Source organism: Caretta caretta, chromosome 15 (assembly GCF_965140235.1).
Source record: "Caretta caretta isolate rCarCar2 chromosome 15, rCarCar1.hap1, whole genome shotgun sequence".
NCBI lineage: Eukaryota > Metazoa > Chordata > Testudines > Cheloniidae > Caretta > Caretta caretta.
This window is the reverse complement of record NC_134220.1, coordinates 13,446,389-13,467,250: the sequence shown is the minus strand read 5'-3', so window position 1 is coordinate 13,467,250 and position 20,862 is coordinate 13,446,389. Positions and strand designations below refer to the sequence as shown.

At 37.1% G+C, this 20,862-nt stretch overlaps 1 protein-coding gene across 8 annotated transcripts in view; it reads left to right on the top strand.

The window, feature by feature from the left end:
• Positions 1-20,862, top strand: part of CABIN1 (calcineurin binding protein 1) — a 204,077-nt gene that overhangs the window by 7,736 nt on the left and 175,479 nt on the right. For all 8 annotated transcript variants that reach the window (XM_075120259.1, XM_075120258.1, XM_075120262.1 and 5 more), the window contains 13 exons: positions 170-304; positions 2,238-2,418; positions 5,017-5,146; positions 7,101-7,250; positions 8,347-8,630; positions 10,092-10,260; positions 12,620-12,756; positions 13,207-13,424; positions 14,456-14,534; positions 14,797-14,984; positions 16,839-16,988; positions 18,083-18,277; positions 19,674-19,910. In XM_075120259.1, the coding sequence (XP_074976360.1) occupies positions 170-304; positions 2,238-2,418; positions 5,017-5,146; positions 7,101-7,250; positions 8,347-8,630; positions 10,092-10,260; positions 12,620-12,756; positions 13,207-13,424; positions 14,456-14,534; positions 14,797-14,984; positions 16,839-16,988; positions 18,083-18,277; positions 19,674-19,910 (2,253 nt within the window). The remainder of the gene's footprint in view (positions 1-169; positions 305-2,237; positions 2,419-5,016; positions 5,147-7,100; positions 7,251-8,346; positions 8,631-10,091; positions 10,261-12,619; positions 12,757-13,206; positions 13,425-14,455; positions 14,535-14,796; positions 14,985-16,838; positions 16,989-18,082; positions 18,278-19,673; positions 19,911-20,862) is intronic.

The following is a 20,862-nucleotide window of genomic DNA, read 5'->3' as shown; positions in this document are numbered from 1 at the left end:
GTGAAAGATAGCCACATCTTTATTGCATTTTGTGCTATTCCATTGTGTCTTGGCCATGGATGACTCAAAAATGTAATGCTGGTTGTCAGTTGGCTGGTTATTTGCTGCTGTTTATCACTAGTCTAATTCCTGATGTCAAGGGTACATTTGTTTTGTTTACCATTTTCAGGCAGTTCTCTCTGGTGATGAGAAAGAAGGGTTAAAACATCCAGGCTTAATGTTAAAATATTCCACCTATAAAAATCTAGCGCAATTGGCAGCACAGCGAGATGACCTGGAGACAGCCATGGAGTTCTACTTAGAGGTACAGTACAGTCTGAGTACAATATGAGAGTCTCAATATTTACTAGTCTTGCTGAAGTAGATGTGAGAGACCCTCACCATATTTTGTATAAATGATTTGCATTAGGGCTGTCAAGTGATTAAAAAGATTAAGCGTGCGATTAAACAATAATAGAATACCATTTATTTAAATATTTTGGATGTTTTCTACATTTTCAAATATATAGATTTCAGTTACAACACAAAATACAAAGTGTAGAGTGCTTAATTTATATTTTTCTGATTACAAATATTTGCACTGTAAAAAAACAAAAAAATAGTATTTTTCAATTCACCTAATACAAGTACTGTAGTGCAATCTCTTTGTCATGAAAGTTGAACTTACAAATATAGAATTAAGTACAAAAAATAACTGCATTCAAAAATAAAGCAAGGGAAAACTTTAGAGCCTACAAGTCCACTCAGTCCTATTTCTTGTTCGGCCAATTGATCAGACAAACAAGTTTGTTTACATTTGCGGGAGATAATGCTGCCCGCTTCTTGTTCGTAATGTCACCTGAAAGTGAGAACAGACGTTCTCATAGCACTGTTGTAGTCTGTGTCACAAGATATTTACATTGCAGATGTGCTAAAGATTCATATGTCCCTTCATGCTTCAACCACCATTCCAGAGGACATGTGTCCATGCTGTTGACAGGTTCTGCTCGATAACAATCCAAAGCAGTGCAGACAGATGCATGTTCATTTTCATCTTCTGAGTCAGATGCCACCAGCAGAAGGTTTATTTTCTTTTTTGGTGGTTTGGGTTCTGTAGTTTTCGCATCGGAGTGTTGCTCTTTTAAGACTTCTGAAAGCAGGCTCCACACCTCTTCCCTGTCAAATTTTGGAAGGCACTTTAGATTCTTAAACCTTGGGTTGAGTGCTGTAGCTATCTTTAGAAATTTCACATTGGTACCTTCTTTGAGTTTTGTCAAATCTGCAGTGACAGTATTCTTAAAATGAACATGTGATGATGGGTCATCATCTAAGACTACTATAACATGAATATATAAGGCAGAACGCTGGTAAAACAGCAGGGGACATAAAATTCTCCCCCAATGAGTTCAGTCACAAATTTAATTAACGCATTATTTTTTTAATGAGCGTCATCAGCATGGAAGCATGTCTTCTGGAATGGTGGTCGAAGCATGAAGGGGCATACGAATGTTCAGCATATCTGACACGTAAATACCTTGCAGTGCTGGCAACAAAAGTGCCATGCAAATGGATGTTTTCATTTTCAGGTGACATTATAAATAAGAAGTGGCAGCATTATCTCCCATAAATGTAAGCAAACTTGTTTGTCTTAGCGACTGACTGAACAAGAAGTAGGACTGAATGGACTTGTAGGCTCTAAAGTTTTGTATTGTTTCGTTCTTGAGTGCAGTTATGTAACAAAAAAATTTGACATTTTTAAGTTGCACTTTCACAGTAAAGAGAGTGCACTACAATACTTGTATGAGGTGAATTGAAAAAGCCTGTTTCTTTTATCATTTTTACAGTGCAAATACTTGTAATAAGAATAATATAAATTGAGCAGTGTACACTTTTTATTCTGTGTTGTAATAGAAATCAATATATTTGAAAATGTAGAAAAACATCCAAAAATATTTAAGCAATTTCAATTGGTATTCTGTTGTTTAACAGCGCAATTAAAACTTCGACTAATCACAAATAATTTTTGAGCTAAATGCATGAGTTAATTGTGATTAATCGACAGCCCAAATTTGCATGTATTGTGTGTATGTTTAGGTAATAAATATGGTATTACTTGCTCACCTTTTCAGTCCCAAAGAACAATAGTGTTCCATCATAAACCTCAACTCTAGCAAATACAAACTATATTAGGCAATGTGTACAGACACACACATGCATGTGTAGACATGTGTATATGGTGTGATATTTTTGTTTTCTAGGCTGTAATGTTAGACTCTACTGATGTCAACCTGTGGTATAAAATTGGTCGTGTTGCAATAAGGCTAATCCGTATGCCACTGGCACGACATGCTTTTGAAGAAGGGCTCAGATGTAATCCTGATCACTGGCCTTGTTTAGATAACCTCATCACAGTCTTGTACACGCTCAGTGACTATACAAGTAAGTACAGTTAGTTTTTGTATAATTTTTCTTAAAATATGCAATTCAAGTAAAAATCAATATGATCAGAACAGTACAGTGATGCAGTCTTTCAGACAATATCTTAAACAAGCAATGTATTGAAATTATAAGACACTAATGTGTAAGTTTTTCAAGGTAAAGTACAGTGATTTGTAACGGTTTTTAATTACAGGAAAAATCCCTATCTGCTGCTTTTATTTATTGAAAACCATCATTGTGCTCATTTATTTTTATTTAGTTCTTTTCTCTTTTAGAATTCCTATGACTTTTTTAAATAATGGAAATAAAATTAAGTTTATATCATTTTATGTTACAAGGGATCCCAAACAGAACACACAGACGAGGGGCAAGGAAACAAAAGTTCCAACCATGGATATTGAGTTGACATGCGTTTTGTCCCCTGGTCCCCCAAAGGATTTGCTTTTCTGTAGGAAATGTTTGAGGTGGACTATGAGCAAGATCCTTTTGGGGGAGGAATTTTTTGAATTCAGTATCCCTGGTTGGATTCATGAGTCTGGATTCAATTAAAAATTCACAGAAACAGCATTTAAATTGTTTGTTAAATAAAATAATCTTAAATATGTTGTATACATAAAAAAACATTTTTATCAAAAATATTTTGCATTTAAAACCAGCTGATTTATTAAACAAAGGAAGTATTATCTGCAGTTAGTGACTTGAACTGATTATCTATGGTCTCTAGGTCCTTTAAGATTTTAGAAACAGGAGATCTCATTCTCTCACACCTAAGTTTTATTCATAGAGTGGAAGAGGAAAACAAGCCTTTACTGGTTTTTCAACTCCCAACTGGTTTCTTACCCTTGCATGAGCTAGTCATTGAGCTGAACTAGTTAAATAAACTGAGGAGAAGAAAATATTCGCTCTGCAGCACACTGTTTTCCCTCCTCTATAAATAGAACTACAGTACAACAGGATACTCTCTAAGCTGGTTCCATTGTAAATATTGATCAGTGTGTGGTAGTAATTTAACTATTAAGGACCAGGTAATGCACTCCATGGAAAAATACATGTAAGGAAGTTCGTGTTGTAGCTTGTGGAGTTTCTGAGATACCTTGTCAGTAGACAGGGTTTCTGTGGCCACAAAGGGAGCAGGGGACGAGGCCCAGCACCTGTGTAAATGTCTGAAGATCTGTGAGGAAATTCCACAGAGGACCAGGGATCCATACTACTTCCTGAGCCACTCCCTTTTTTCCCAGCAGCACAGCTTCCTTAGGAGCTGCACCTTACCGCTCTACCCACCTAATGGGAAGATAAGGTGGAATGGGTTTGTGCAAAAGTTCCAGCTGATAAAGTCACCATTAATTTCTTCTGGAATTTTAGCAAAGGATGATGCCGTGAAGAGCAGCTATCCTTAGACATGCTTCCCTCCAGAAGGTCACACAACTCCAAAAAACCTGTGGAGTACCAACTACATGCTGTTTCTGAGGAAATTTCTCTGTGGTCTCGAAAGTTGGAAGATGTAGCATTAATTCCCCTCTCTTCTGCAATTTTAGTCCATAAGGACAGGATATCCACGTCTTCTATCCCCTCTGCCTCATGCAGCAAGAGAGATATGGCCCTGCACCAGTCTGAAGTTATGAATGGCACTCTTAAACTCTGCTTAATCAGATAAAAGGATGAAACAGCAAACATTTCAATTAAGTTCTTTTTTAATCCATACTTTTTTTTCTGATGGGAAGATATTTGTCTCTATGCGGAAGGACATTTAATTCTTTGGGTAATAATCTATTCTCCTCTGCCCCACAATACTTAAAAAATATCTGTAGGATTTAGAGTGAAAGTATGATCTGGAGCTGTGATCTATTATACATCAGAGTGCATGCAAGAAGCTTCCCTGTAGACCTCTCTCTCACTCTCATGCATGTTCTTTGTCTTTGTTGTCATTTCTAGCAAGTTACCTCCAGGATTTGAGTATAAAACTACAATATAGTTCATAGTTATGGTTAATTATGCAGCAATTGATATAACTGTCTCTCAACTTTCAAATTCAGGTTTCATGTGGTAGATGAACCAATACAAATTAAGGTTAATAGGTGACTCCAAGGTAAATTAGAGATGTAGGGCCTGATCCCGTCGTCCTTCCTCATGAGAATAGTCTTAATGGAGTAAATGGGATTACTCCGGTGAGTAAAGAATGCAGGATATGGCCTTTCCTGCTGTAATGCAATTTGTAATGCAGTGATCATGATAAATGCTGAGGAATGGTGTAAAAACACTGAAGGATTCCTGTTTTTCAGAAATATGGGGTTTGAAACCAAAACCTGATAAATGACCTTGTTAAGCTGTTTAGCAAAGTTGTAGATTTGTTTTTAGGGGCTAAAACTTGAGAATGTGGGGTTATGATTAGGATGCCCAGGTAAGTTATTTTATTTGTATATCTATGTGTTTAACCATTTGCAGAGAGAATTACAAATCAATGATTGTCGAAATGTTTCATGTCCAGTTGAAGATTTTAACAATCTTGTTAGTAGTTTATATTTATCCCAGAAGTGGGAACTTTTGAATGATCCAAAGTGTCAAATTGCCCATAATTCTTATTTCTGTTTCCTCTATTAGCATGTTTGTATTTTATCTGCAAAGCTCTGGAGAAAGACTGCCAATACAGCAAAGGACTGGTATTGAAGGAGAAGATTTTTGACGAGCAACCTTGCCTCAGGAAAGACTCGTTAAGGATGTTCCTCAAATGGTGAATCTCATTCTTAGTCATCCTATAGTTCTTACATTAGAATTTTAGGATAGGAGTAGTTCAGAAAGCCTAGTGAGGTCCAACATTTTAAACTAATATAATTGTACCATGTAGTTTTTGTCTTCTGAATAAACCTTATTGCTGTGTTAGGCACTATTTTCCATGTTAATTACTTGTTGCAAGAAGAAAATACTAACTTTTTCTTTGTAGTGTTCCAAAATTATTTTAATTCCCAGACTTTTTTAAATTCCCATTATTGTGTTTTGCTTTTATATATAACTATAATTGAAACATGTACATCCACCTCCCCTGTCTGTTCTTTTCAGGATTTACTTTCCTAATTGAAATCACTTCTTAATTACCACCTTTCCATGGCATTTGACTTGGGACCAGCTCTAGCTGTCCCTGAAATCAATGTAAAGACTTGCATTGACTTCAGTGAGAATTGTATATGGTTATTAGTTTTGTAAGCTTCTGTCGTATCTGAGATGCAAGAATCCTGTAAGATTATGTGAGCATTTGGATTATTTATTTCTGAAAACTGTTATTGAAACATTATGGTTGAGATTTGTTGTTTATTTATTTATTGTTTATATTATGATAATGCCTAGAAGCCCCAATGAAGTTTGGGGTCCCGTTGTGCTAGGCATTGTACAAACCTATAGTTAGAGACTTCCCCCTTCCTTGAAGATTTTATAATCTCAAAGGTGGGAGAAACAGTGACACAGAGAATTGAAGTGATTTACCCAAAATCACCAGCAGATCAGTAGCAGAGCCAGGTCTCCTGACTCCCCATCTAACATTGTGTCCATCAACAAAACTCAAGAAATTGAAAATTAGGATTTTAATTCAACTGTAACTCAGTCCCATTGTGCATCTGTAATATTTTATATTCCTGCGCATGTGGATAACATCATTGCCTTAATATGTGTGTGCTATGTGGATGAATTAAAGTGGAATGTGAGTCTTGGTGCACATCTATTGATTCTTTGGTCAGACATGCAAATAGAGTTTTTCACTTTATCAGCACTGTACTCTACACAGCCTGCAAATTTTGAAACATGAAGTGTGGGGGATCATCTGAAGGGATGCAGATGTGTATCACTGGCTTTCTATAGTATCCTGAGAGAGTCATTTTAAAATTTCATTTTTTAGAGCATAGCAAACTCTTGAGTGCTCAGCATCTGAACATGTGAAACTTGATTTGAAAGTTAATTTTTTGTGGACATACAGTTACAGACTCAAATAATCCTAGGTAGTTAAGGTGGAGTGTGTGTACTGGGAAAGAGCAGAAAGGCTGCCAGACCTATTTGGGCTCCTGATGCATCTTAAGGTAGAAGTTTAGTGTAGGGATGGCTTTATAGCTTGCAAGGAAGGAGCTAGCGAATCTTAAAGGAAGGACGGTCTTGTTTTTGACTTGGGCTAGATATAGAAAATAAGGGCCTGTGACGTAGACTTTTGGTTGGTTAGTTACTTAGGCCATGATTTAGCAAAGCTTTAAGCACATAAATTCAGCAAAGCATTTAATGATAATTTTTTCCCCACAGTCTGATATCTCAAAAACAATGGAATAGATATTTTTCAAACTCTCAAAAAATTCACTTCTGGACTGAAAACATGCAAGAGAATTTTCAACCCTAGATGTTGTTTTTGCTGAAACTTTGAGTTGCTCAAAATGGGACCCTGGAACAAAAGGAGCTTCTCAGCCATAACAATAGCATTGCTATAATCGATCTCACTGCTTTCCTATTCATTTCCCACTTTTTAGAAAGTGAAAGAGGAGAATCTGCCTTGAACCATCTAATTTTAGAATGAACTGTGAACAAATGTATATGTGCTTTTATATGTGATTATTGTTTTTGTACCCTACATTAGAGGAGAATCTTAAATTAATCTCTTTGATATTAAAAAAATAAAACTACCTATGTTGTCTTCCTTTCTCACCACCTCTCAGTGACATGTCGATCCATGATGTGAATGTGAGTGCAGCTGAAACAAGAGCAATCATAGATGAAGCATTGGAGCTACGTAGAAGGAGGCAGGCTCTAATGGTGCGAGAGAAAGAACCAGATCTTAAGCTTGTCCAGCCAATTCCCTTTTTCACGTAAGTCATCACTGTTTCTGTTTCGGAAAGTCATGGCCATAGTTCATTGGAATCTCTTCAGCATGTATTTTTCCTCATTACATGTATTTATTTTTTTTAAGTTTCAGTAATCCATAAGGAGTGTGGCTCTGTTCATGTTTCCAGATTAAAGTTGATACATACCAGTTAAAACATGCTGAAACAAAATTGTGGTGTGAACTAGGAACAAGTAGCTAAATTCAGGATATCTTCACAACAGAAAATTTGAAATTTTCCTGCATTGATTGGTTTGCATCTGAAATTTAAAGCTTTTTTTAATTTATGTTTTTAATATTTTTACCATTTGGATAATGGGGATTTATAAACTAATTACTATTCTACAAAAATGTTCTATTCTGCATTTGGATAGTCTAGGAATTCTGTTAGAATACATTGTGTGTTTTAAATACATGTGTTAGAGACTTCTGTGATCTTATTTAGGGCCTGTTTCTGCCACCCTTATTTGCACTGAATAGTTTTCTCTGCAAGTAGTCCAATTTCAGACCAAGTTACTACTAATTGTATAAAAGGCTGACAAAATCTTGCCCTTACCCATTGAGTATAATGCTAGACCTGAAAATTCATATTAAACTGGGTTAATGTTTTTGTTTTTGAGGTGCAGCAATTTCCTCTGCAATGAGTGGTTTCTCTTGGGGTGAAGCATATCGTGAGCTCCATTTTCTGTCTATTATACTTAAAGCCATTGTTGGGAACAGGAAAATTAATGACTGTGATAATGTTAATCCTACTCTTTGGTTCAACAGTATGTTCCAAATAGGAAGCAAGACCCATGAGACATTTGCTGCTGAACTGAAATCTCTAGGGGACAGGGTGCCAAAAATCTTATTCTCCAGCTTTTCTAGTTGCGTGACAGATTTTGACTCCATGAGGAATCTATTCCTCTTACACTGATAAAATCGCTTTTGGTACCCTCAGTAATTCTAACCTTCTATAGAAGAACATCTTCACTGTAATTCCTACATCCTGCAGTTTTTAACTGTAATATAGAAGGTTATGTGGCAAAAGCTAATGAATAAATGGATAAAATAAGTGTTTGTGTTTGTGTTTTTACATGCAGGTGGAAGTGTCTAGGAGAAAGTTTACTTGCTATGTATCATCACCTGACAACATGTGAGCCTCCTCGACCTAGCCTGGGGAAGAGAATTGACCTCTCAGAGTACCAAGACCCAGTCCAGCACTTGATTCTTTCTCCTACCTCTACTCCTGTCAGTGTTATCCAGCCCAATCCTGTCAGCACTAATCCAGTGGTTACAATGAGTGACCCATTATTAACTTACACTCCAATGACACCCAATTTTTCCGGTCATAGTGAGAATTTACTGGAACCAGTAATGCCTATAGGTGAGCAAGGTACTTTAGTCTACAATTCCAGATGACACTGTTGTCTTTGCAGACAAAAACGATACTGGAAAATGTCTGTTGTCTTTAGAAATGAGTGTTTTCTAAACTGTCTTCTAGCTGATCCAATGCATTTTCAAAGTACGTATATTCCAAGTCAGAAAAAGAAAAGTTCAGTCATATAAAGCTGTGATAATCTGGAAAACAATTACTTTAAAAAAGAGAAAGCTGTCTAAATGATCTAGGAGGTACTGGATAATGATTAGCTCTGAGTTCTATCCATAATTGATTTTCTATAGCACTCATCACTGTAGTATTTAATCCCTTCTATTCTTGACTGTGCTGCTGTCTCATGCCTCAGTTTCCCCATCTGTAATATAAGGATAATAATGCCTGGGTGATATGTGGCTTAATCTGTTAATATTTGTAAAGCGTCCTGAGGCTGTCAGATGGAAGGAGCCATAAAGAAAAAAATATTATTACTATTAAATAAGATCAGCTGCTTGGCCTGTTTAATTCTCTGCCTTCATATGTACTTATTTGTTTGCAAGATGATATTCATATTCTCAGATGTTCTAAGGTATATACTGTGTAGGGAGGTGTGCGTGTGTATATCTATCTATCCTATCTATCGCTGTTGTTCACTAGGCTACCAGTCTTTGGTTGATGTTTATAGGAATTTACAGGTGTTAGAGCGCTAGCCAGAGTCCTATGTTTTCCTTAAAAACCACAAAATTGTGCTGAAACTTAGAAGATTAAAAGAAAGTATATTTTAAAAAAAATCAGGTTTTCAAGCAGTCTGCTTCTTAGTTCTGACCCAGAATTTACATGCATACAAAAATGTCATGAGTATCAAACTTAATTTACTTTGTATTCAAATTAAAAGAAGAAAAATTAGAATGTGAGCTATGCATTTCTTAATGAAGAGATGCAGTCATTTTTGCACGTTGTAATAGAATGAGTAGATTTGTGTAAAAATAGTAAAATCATAATGCTGCTTGTTGTCAGGGCAGTCCTCAGATTCCCCATCATGTTTGGTCCTGTAGAAATACAGTGTAGGGTTCCCTATCTGCCTTGACTCAAGTTACTACTGTGACTCTTCCTATCTGATATTTGCTATTTTTTTATGGTAACTGTTCTGTGAAACAAAACATGACTTAGGCCTAACTGTAGTTTGATCAGTGATAAATATGGTTCTGTTTAAGGGGCTACAAGGCCAACATCAAATATAAGCTTTGAAACCTGGTCACTAACCAGACTGCTGTTTAAATGATTCTGTTCCCCTTTAAGTTAAAAGGAATTTTGCCATTGTCTTAAGTAGGAACAGAACTGGGTTCTTGATGTTGCCATAGAATAAAGTAAATTTAAAATATATTTCATAAATCACCGTGATACTAAGCAACATTATCCATTGTGTGTTGTTTGGCAATTTGAGTTTTGAAAACATTTGATTCTGTTTTCTAGGTGACACAACTGTTAGTGATAAATCCAAGAAAGGGGTGAAGCGGAGGAAAATCACAGAAGATAGTGGTGAAACTGCAAAAAGGCGGTCTGCTCGAGTCCGAAACACCAAGTGTAAAAAGGAGGAGAAAGTTGACTTTCAAGAGCTGTTGGTAAAGTTTCTTCCTTCAAGGTACAGCAGACCTTCACTTGCAGTGAGAGTTGTTGTCATTGTGTGAGGACCACAGGCTTTTTTGTTGACCTGCTGGTTATCCACCCAGATCCTCAGAGGTACTGAACTCATGTTGCTTATTGACAGAAATGTGACTCAGTATCTTTTTATAAATTGTATTAAAACTATTAAAAATAAAACTGTAAAATCAATAAAGCAACAAGTTAATCTCAATGGTGGATTGAATTAAATCATCAATTTAGTTAAATCATCAGATTAATACAAAATATAACCAATCCTTATACATTCTAAGGAGGTGGCTATACCATTTGGTTAGAAGTCACAACTAAAGAGTTTGACAAAAGTCCATCAGTTCTCTCATTTGAATGGTTAGGTATCTCAATATCGAAACTGAATTATTGTCTAACATCTGGGGTACAACCTCAGGTCCAGTTATCAAACTTTTCCTCCTTAAAATTCAGTCTTGTGTGGTGGCTAACCTTTACCCCCTTCCCCTCCCACTCCCAAAAATGAGACACATTATAAAAATACAGACTGCTACAGAACAAGAGACATTGGACAAGTAGTCAACTTTGACCAGAAATGACGGATGACAATCTCAAATCCCTTAAGACTTCAAGACATTGAATATACTCTAATGGATAATTTTTATGAGACAATATTTAGGACTGTTTATCTGAGGCACTTTTCTTTCAGGTGCCTTCCTTGCTTGGGTGTTATGGGTGCTCTCACACACATGCATGCACACAGCTACACTTTTCATTTCCACATCCTAAAAATAAAAAGTCTGAATTGTCTGGGTCATCTGCCAACTAATAAGAATAACAGATAAAAACAGAAAAAGGAAAAATAATGTATTAAGGTAACGGAATTTGCAAACTCCTTCAGCTCTCACAGTCTTCTGGACACTCTTAGTAGGAGCTGGAACTGTCGTCAAGGAATTAAACGATGATGTTCTGCTGGCAAAGTGCTTCTCACTAGCGGGCCTCCTTCCAGGTGGGAGTGGCCTGATTATTGATGTCATGAATTGTTCTCCTCAAGTTGTTTAGTCTTGAGGATTCTGGAATGTCAGTCTTTCCTCTGGTGTCTTGGAACCCAGAAGATGAGAATTCTTGGCCTTATCCTTGATTCTTACAGTTTGTAAACTTTACTTACTCTGTCTTACAGTGCCTCCCTCAAGGTCTTTGAACAAGACATGTGCGAGGCCTGCCTTGCAGCCATGCATCTTGATCCAATCAGGTTCAAATGAGGTCATCCTTAGCTTCAGTTTTAGGAAAAGTCCTGTTTAGATCAGCAATTTTAAAAATATTCAGTGTTTTACATATTACACCGACTAAGTCTATGACCCCCCCCCCCCCAAATATAAAAAAAAATCTGGATGAGACCACTTTTGAGGAAGTTGGTATGGTCTTATCCTGGTAAAAGGGCATTGAGATGACATTGTCATTAGTTTACAAAAATTTCAACACTAAATTCCTGTAAAAATAGCTGTTTGGAAGGGATGTTCTTCAACAACCAGTCACTCAACATTCATTCATGTGCAAAATTAAAAATAAGTTCAGATTTATGATCAGTTTCATCATATCCATTTCTTATTCTTGAAGCAAGGCAATTAGAATATTTTCCAGTTTCAGAACTGGGTTTTTATAGGTCAAACAGCTAGTCTTCTAGAATCTATGCCTTGATAGAGAAAAGTAACTTGAAAGTAAAGAAATGCTTTTTTTTTAAGTTTGTCAGGTATTCGCATGTAGGTTATTTCTCTCACTGTTTTTTCTAGAGAAGAAGCAGAAGCAAGTCATAAACTTTTTTGCATAGTTAAGAAGTGGGTATGATTTACACTGTATTGGGTCTGTATGGACCCCAGTGTCATTGTCAACAAATCAGATCAGCGTTTCTCATTAAATCCGAAGGCATATTTGTTTTTACATTGATTATTGATTTGAGTGGGATGATTTCAAAAACAAAGATCCTTCTGAAAGGAAAATGTTAAGTTGCATTGCTAAAAGGGTTTGGATCTGCTGATACTTAAAATAATAATGCTGATAACACTGTTTTTTTTTTTTTAAAACAATTCCAAATGTTGTGGAGTAGTCTTGTCAGTTTCTGAAGCTTATTTGCTAGGATTTGCTCTTTTCTGTAGGCTGTTTCTTTCCATTTTTAGGGATAGCATGCTTGAGGCTTTTTACTCTGATGAAGTCTGGGAATAAATTTAAATTTCTGATGATGAACTCCAACTAGGATACTTCCATTGTGAAGATATACATAACACCTACACCCGGCAAGCTATTTGTTATTGAAAATAATATTCAGACTCTCTCAAGTACTGTTCTTTTACTTGTTTTCACCCCTTTTCACCCAGGCTGCGGAAACTGGATCCAGAGGAAGAGGATGATCCTTTCAATAACTATGAGGTGCAATCAGAGATCAAACAAGAGAATTTCCAGCATATTGGACCACATAGAATGTCATTTGACTCTACAACATTCATGGAATCTGGTAGGGACTTCAGCATATCCATTTTTCTACTTGTTTTCTTTTTTCCCTTATGTCTGCTTTTTTACTCCCACTTCTGTTTTTTTTTCTTTTTGTGCACAAAAGAATGTTATTTTAAAGGATTTATTTTAATACATCAGTTGACTGAGCTTCACTGTATTAATAAATTATTTTTGTTTTCATTGGGCTGTTTATTTACTCTGTGTGATCTGTGTTGTGTGCATGATCTCATTTAACCATTTCAGTGTAGTCACTTTATTCTGCATAAATTCAAGGCTACTCCTGCAAAAGGAGAACCACTGTGTCATAAAGGTGTTATGGGTGTTCTTTATGCGAGATGTATGCTAAATGTCACAAAGCATTAAAAGTAGTATTCTCAGAAGCGAGGCAAGGAATTAAATGTGGTTAGTTTCAACAAACAGGTCTCAGACTTTGTGCTCATCTGCTTTCCAGAGAAGCAGGATGTTCATGAATTCCTATTGGATAACCTGAACAATGGTGGCATCCTAGAACTGATGATGAGATATCTGAAAGTAATCAGCCAGAAGTTCCTGGTGAAGTGGCCACCTGGCTTGTCTGAGGTGGTCCTTAGTATCTACAATAGCTGGAGAAAGCATAGTAGTAATTTGCCCAACCCGTTACTGAGGGACTGTAGCAACCAGCACATCAAGGTAAGGAAACGCTCTATTTTTTGAGCTTCTTAATTTACCACATCCACCGTATATTGCTCTGTGTGTCTTGAATGTGCTGCAGCCTCAGCTCAACCCTTAAAAGCAGAACACAAAGCTGTGTGTGCACCATTTGAGATGCAGGAGGCAGCTCCAGACACAGAGTGAAAGATCGAATTATGTGTAAGTACTGTAGGATGTAGCAATTTAATGGCAGAAACAACAGTGCCAACTGCAGTGCACTCAAGTTGTGGGGGGGGTTGGTTTTTTTTTTTTTTTTTTTTTTTTTTTTTTTAGCCAATCAACAGTGCTGCACAGACCATAAGATTTTTGGGTACAGAGATTTTTGAACCCATGTCAGGAGCCTTCACCCTCTTCAGATGGAGCTGCAGTTACAACCCTGGTTACTGTGGAAAAAATGTAAAAATAATTTTCTCTTTAATCCACACAACCACATCTGTAAGAGCTGTAACAGAACATCCAGTGTTACTAGGAACAACTCATATCCAGTTTGTTTTTTTTTTATCCACCCATCTTTATGCAGAAAGCATTAATGAGCTGGCAAAACTAGCATATGTGTTCGTTCTCCTTGATTCCTACAATTTCTTGAGTATTCATCTCAGCCTTTTGATGTTTTTTTCAGATGTTCTAACATAAGGTATTAATGATGAAGCAACTTAAAATGGTTATATTTTAGGTTGAGGATGTTGCTCTTTTTCAAGACTGGGCCAACTGTTCCCTTCTTATCTTCTTCCCCACTAGATCGTCTTATCTTCTCATAAACAGACTTTTTTCATTCCTTTTTCCAGTTGTAAAAGGCCAGGGGAGTCTCTTTAATCCTACTGAGCATCATAGAAAGAGGGCAACCTCCTTTCCTTAGACAGAAGAAAGCCACGATGGGTGTAGGTTGGAAATGGAAATCACAAAAGAGGATTAATTAGAAAGCTTCCTTTCAAGTGATTTGTTAACTTCTTTTTACTTTCCAAACAAGGTTCTTTGTATTCTTCCCTGACCTTTTCATACCTTCATTGTAGGATATGATGCTGATGAGTCTGTCTTGCATGGAATTACAACTTGACCAATGGTTGCTGACGAAAGGGAAGAGCTCTACAGGTGAGAATTGGTTTTTCTCTGCTAGCCTATTCTTACAGTGTAAATTAAACTTGTAAGAAATTTTGTGAATCATTTATTAGAATACTGAGCTGTTACTTCTCCAGATGTAGGTCTGATCAATGGATGTGTACAACAGTTCATCTTTTTTTTTATTAGTGTTTGTGTTAGAAGGGTGAGCTGAGTGTTTGCAGCTGCTGCACATGGAACTGTTTGCGTAGGGAGAATGTGATTTTATACTAAACTGTAATAAATTAATTTACAGTTTCCCCTCGAAATTGCCCTTCTGCCACTGTGAACGGAAAGTTTGGTCCTGATTTCCCAGGATCCCATTTTCTGGGGGACTTGTTGCAGCTCTCATTTGCATCCTCCCAGCGAGATCTGTTTGAGGAAGGTTGGCTGGAGTTTGTGGCTCGAGTGTATTGGCTGAAGGCTCGCTTTCTAGCACTGCAGGTTTGTTTTCATTTTGAGTTCAACAAATAGAATTTTTCACACTTAGCACAGTTTTTAAACAAATGGACTTAAGAATTATTATAAGCAGTTGAAGTGGTGGGTCTATGTTAAGTCATCAACACATTGGAGTCAAGTAATTCAGGAATAGCTTGACCTCTTTGAAGACAAAGTAGAGGTTACATTTGTCTATTTTATTTAGTTTCATTAACTGTCCCTATGAACGTTCAGTAATTAGATGCAAAGGATCTGGCCAAAATCCTTACGCATTGTACCAGGATTCAGTCATTTTGGTACATACAAGTGTTTAAAGTAGTTTGTCTTCTGTCCCCAGAAATAAATTTCAGCTGGAATTATAATGAACAGCTGCAAGACACAAATTCACTAACAGACTGAAGCCTGGATTCTAGCTCGTAGAATCTGTAATAGAAGCCCAAATAGCATGTCCAAAATGCAACTGTGCATTGAGTCAACATTTATATATTGTGATTGATTCTTTTCTTCCAATGGAGCTTGATCCTTCTGTTGACAACAGTTATTCATTTCATGTACAGATTTTCAAGCAGTTTGTCCTAGACCGATTGCTCAAGTAAACAGTCCAAAGAAAAGTTATTTATTGGATCCCAGACTTCATCATTATTTTATTTCAAGCATCGGTTTCTTAAGGCAGCGAAGAAAATGTTTACAGATTGTCTGTACTTAAGTCTAAACTTTTGAGAAGAAAAAATGTGGGTTTGACTAATCAAACTTTAATCTTCAATTGATAAAGTACTATATCAGTTGATTTCATATACACACACTGAGTAATTCATTTCCTTTTTATTTTCATATCTCAAAATCCTTCTTTAAGAAATCCATCTAATGAAAAACTGGATTGTTCATAGAAAAATTAGTGGGGACAGAACCTTCTTCTCATTTATGAAGTATGTTTAATCATTTTATACAACTGAAGTAGAGACTCCTTTAAGTCATTTTATTTTCACTCAAAAATAAAATTTCTTTAAGTTAAAAGGATCTTCTAATTCCTTTTTCAGGTGAAGACCATTCAAAATCAACTGTCACTGCACAGTCCCAGTAACAAAGAAACATATAGACTAGACTGAAAGATAAAATTTTTATGATTATGACACACATGTAACTCCTCTGTTTCACAATAGATCTAGATATTTCAATGAAAAAAAACAAAGATGGAAGTAGAAGGATAATCTGAAACATAAATATACGTTTGGAATCAGAACCAGCTCTGCTTAAACTGAATGCAGGTTGTCCAGTCAAAATGTGTTGATCACCTTTATTAAACAAACTGTCTTTATGGCTAGTGCTGTATCTCTTCAGCTTTAGTGAGTTATATTTTCTCCCTCTACAGCCTCTCTTCCTGTCCTGATCCCTCCCTTTTAGGAAAACTCAAATCTGTTTAAGATGAACAAAGTGGGTTGTTCACAGTTTTACTTTCTCTTAACTAGTTAGCTGTACATCTCAGTAATGTTACCCAAATTTATGGTTCTGGTCAGCATAAAAGGAAGACTTCTGGATTTAATCTGCCTCCCTTCACTTTCAGAGAAAGGGAATGTTAGTCAATTTATACAAATAAATTTTCCTGTTATGTAACTTGAATACCTAATGTCCGGTTTCCTCCCCTTTTCCCCCCAGTGGTGATGAAGGTAGCGGGTAGAATAGACTGGTAAACTGTTGGTGATGACTCTTTTGGTTGATATTCTGATTAGTTAAGTACCCTCCCAAATAATTTGCCTATCTCTCACTGACAGTGTACTCACAGAGTTAGTGATTCAACATTGCCTAGCTGCTTTTGAAGAATCTCAGGTAGCATTGTGTGATTTCCTCAAACTGTTTCCACAGGGTGACATGGAGCAGGCATTGGAGAATTATGACATCTGCACTGAAATGCTGCAGAGTTCCACTGCACTCCAAGCCAAAGCTGGCAATGAACACAGCATTGTGATCCGATTACCTAACCTCCATGTTGATTCTGTTGTTTCTCTAGAAGAGGTAGGGATCAGTTTGTTTGTTTGTTTGTTTGTTTGGGTTTTTTCTGTTTCTAAGTTCATCCAAAATTGAGGATTCCAGTCTACTTAGTGTGGTTTTGAGACATTTCTAAAGAAGAGCTAAGTCTTGTGAGAAACTAGAGATTTTATATGTGTGCGCCATTTTCTTGTGCACATTCCGTTTTCCTTTGGGCTGTAATGTGATAATTCTGGAGGGAATCTGAGATAAAGATGCTAAGGGACACGTTCCCTTTGGGGATAAAAAACACGTTTTATGATTTAAAAACAAACAAAAAAAAACTAGTGCGGCTTCTGTATCAACAGTGCTCAGAAACAATGCCGTAGCTCCAAGATTCATTTCAAAATTACTAGCACTTGCCCTGATGGAAAAGTAGCATGTATAACATCAGTAGCAGCTGTCTTAAAGTGAAGAATATTTTTACAAACCAGTTTAAAACCAATAATGATTGTGTTTTTATAGTTAATTGATTTGAAAACCATCCTTCCCTTTTTCAGTTAAATGCTTTCTTTATCTATTACTGGTCCCTACACAATTCAGTCTTGCTTAATAAATAGAATGAAAAATATTGCTATCAGGGTGCTGCATATACAGCTGTTAGTCATTAGACTAGAGCTTTGTTTCAGAGGGTTTCTTATGCTTTAATTTCACTGTTCAAATGAACTCTTGCCTTCAGCAGTCAGAATTTTCCAGTAAAACATGCAAATGAATTTATAAATAAAAAATTAGACATCGTTGTTGTTTTTCTGTTACTGCTTATGGGGGAGGGCTTCAAACGCAGGCAATGCCATCTGATGATTGCTCTTTCTCATAGTTCATCAGAAAAAATGTGAGGTTTTGAGATTTATGGCTTAAATACAAAAAACGATAGTACTAATTTTTAAAAAAATTAAATACAAGTTGGGGTAAGTGATAATGATTGGAAGCTTGTCTACTTTCTTCCTTGTCGTTTCTCTTCCTTACAGTGCTGTAAATTTTACACATCCTACAGCTATAGTTTTGTTGTTCATAAGAAAAGTCAGTCATTTGCACATGAAGGTGAAATGTAGGTTGGATTGCACTATTTGTGACTTTTGCAGATTGACAAGAACCTCAAGTCTCTGGAGAGATGCCAATCTTTGGAGGAGATCCAGCGACTATATGAGGCAGGGGATTACAAGGCAGTGGTGCATCTGCTTCGCCCAACCTTGTGCTTTAGTGGATATGGTAGGGCTAAACATCTGGAATTTGTTATATCTATACCAGAGAGACCAACACAGTTACTTCTGCTGCAGGTTTGTTATGTTTCTTTAAAAAATGCTGTTTAGTGAGGTTTTGAAAGCCCTGCATCTGCTTTATTTCCAAGAGCAACATAAAAAAGAATTGGAGGGTTAGTGTTAATGATGAATTGCGTTGACTCCATTTAAGAAGCAAAACATGGGGCCAGTGTGTGTGTGTGTGAATCCACTCTCTATATATGTGTAGAGAGAGAGAGAGTGGATTCACCCAAACCTCTAAAACTGATCCAGGTTCAGTCTAGTTTGAAAACTTTAAGACTATATAAACTTGAGTGAACTTGGATCAGTTTTAGAGGTTTATTATGGATGAACCCACTTTACCAATGGCCTGCTACTAGGACTTGGAGTTTTTGTTGCCCTTGACTATTTATATGGTGGCTCCCAAGCATCCTATGCACCTGAAAGTTGTTAGCCAACTGGGTGTGAGGCAAGAAGCACTGGTGTGATAACTTCTCATTAGTCTGTCCTGCTTCATAGTCAGGCTGCTGCACCAGCTGTAACCTCCAGGGTGGCTTCACAGGATATTACAAGAGTCCAACCTAGAGGTGATAAAAGCTTAGATCACCATGGCAAGATCCTTATCTAACAGAAAAGGGTGCCAGATATTGCCCAGCCATAGATTTTTTTTTTAAAAAAAGTTATTGATCGCTGCTGCAATCAGGAAGTACAGGATAGGAGATTAGTCTAGCAAGATCAAAAGATTATGCACTACCATGACAATTAAGGGACAGATGTCCTCTGCTGAGGGAGCAGGATGCAGTCTGTCAGTTCCTTAGTCTTTCTCTGTGCTGGCTATTTTTACTGCTAGTTTGACTAGAGTGAGCCTGGGCCAGTTGCTTTTCGTCCACATTCCTATTTTGTTGTGATCGTGGGACATCAGATCTTGTTTTCCATACTCAACAAGAAAGAATCTTAGAGCTGGGGATCATAAAAATACGTTGGGCATTGTAACCTTTATCATTGTAGCCTTTATCATTGTAGAAACATAGCTTGTTTTCTAAACCAGCAATAAAATAGTAGCATGGCTCCACAGTGACTCAAACTCTGATTCTGTTGAACCTCCATACACAGCAGCATATGGCTAGAGAGCAAGAGGCTCATTGCTGCCTCTTCCCTGCAAAATAGGCTCATGTAGAGTCTCTTTGTATTCAGAGAATGGGACTCAGTGTTGCTTCCCTGATGACACTCAGTTGAGGAGCATGGGTTCTGGGGTCTCTTGTATTGTCCATTTTAATGCCACATTTAGAAACTTCATACTGGATTCTCAGTAGAGTAAACATTAGCTGCTAACTGTGTACCTTCTTCCATTCCCCTTTCCCCTTTATTGTGCTTTTATGCTTTGAAATAAACATTAGATCCATATAAAAAATTTTTTCATGTTAACATTCACTAGGATTCCCTGCTGAAACAGAAGGATTACAGGCAATGTTTTGAATGCTCTGAAGTTGCCTTGAACGAAGCAATTCAGCAGATGATTAACCTGACAGTAGCGTCTGCTAAAGAAGAGTGGGTTGCTACAGTAACACAGCTGCTCATGGGGATTGATCGCTCACTGTCATCAGACAGCAGCATCCTGAAGGAATCTTCTGTAACGCTGAGCCTCATTCGACTAACAAACAACCTCATTCAGGTAACCTGTTCACCTACACTAGCAAGCAGCCACTGTGCACGACAGATCTTTTTTAGGCATGATACAGCTGCTGCCTGAATTGCCACCCACTTGCAGAGTCTCTCTTGGGTTACATTTCTGTGTGGGCTGTTTCCTTTCACACTCCTAGTTTTCACTGCAAGATGTCGGATGCATTGAGAATCTCTTCTGAAATCAGTAATGGCTGCTAATTCTGAGCACTGTGTCTGCTGAAATGAGCAAGGAATAGTAATAAGGTGGCTCAGGAAGAAGTACTGCTGGCTATGACTCTGTTTCTAGGGGCAGCACTGCAAGGTTTGGTCCAGCTGGCTGGGCGGGCCCAGTTTGTTTGTGGCACAGATCTTGCTGCATATTCGCTGCATGTGCCATTCGCACGAGGGATGGTAAGAAAGATCCTATGAACCTGAGGAACAGGGTACATACAGTCAGTTGGTGTTGTTGGTATGTTACATCATTCAGCTGAGATTCTAGTAGCTGTGGCCGCTGGTTAGTTCTTTAGATTCTTATACAGATATAGGACTTAAGTCAGAATTGGGAATCTGATGATTATGAAGGGTATTTTCATCCTCATTCCTCTTTTCCTTCCTCTTAAGGACAGAATTAAGTAAAATGATGGTTATTACCTCTTTCCAGTTTTAAAATTATGGGTAAAATTTAGCCTTTTTGTAGAAGTTCTGAGATTTTGAAAACTGTTTACTTTTCTCCTGAACTTCTCATTTAAGTGCCAGAATTGTAAACTACTTTCAATATTCGCAAAAAGAAAAGGAGTACTTGTGGCACCTTAGAGACTAACCAATTTATTTGAGCATGAGCTTTCGTGAGCTACAGCTCACTTCATCAGATGTTTACCGTGAAAACTGCAGCAGACTTTATATACACACAGAGAATATGAAACAATACCTCCTCCCACCCCACTGTCCTGCTGGTAATAGCT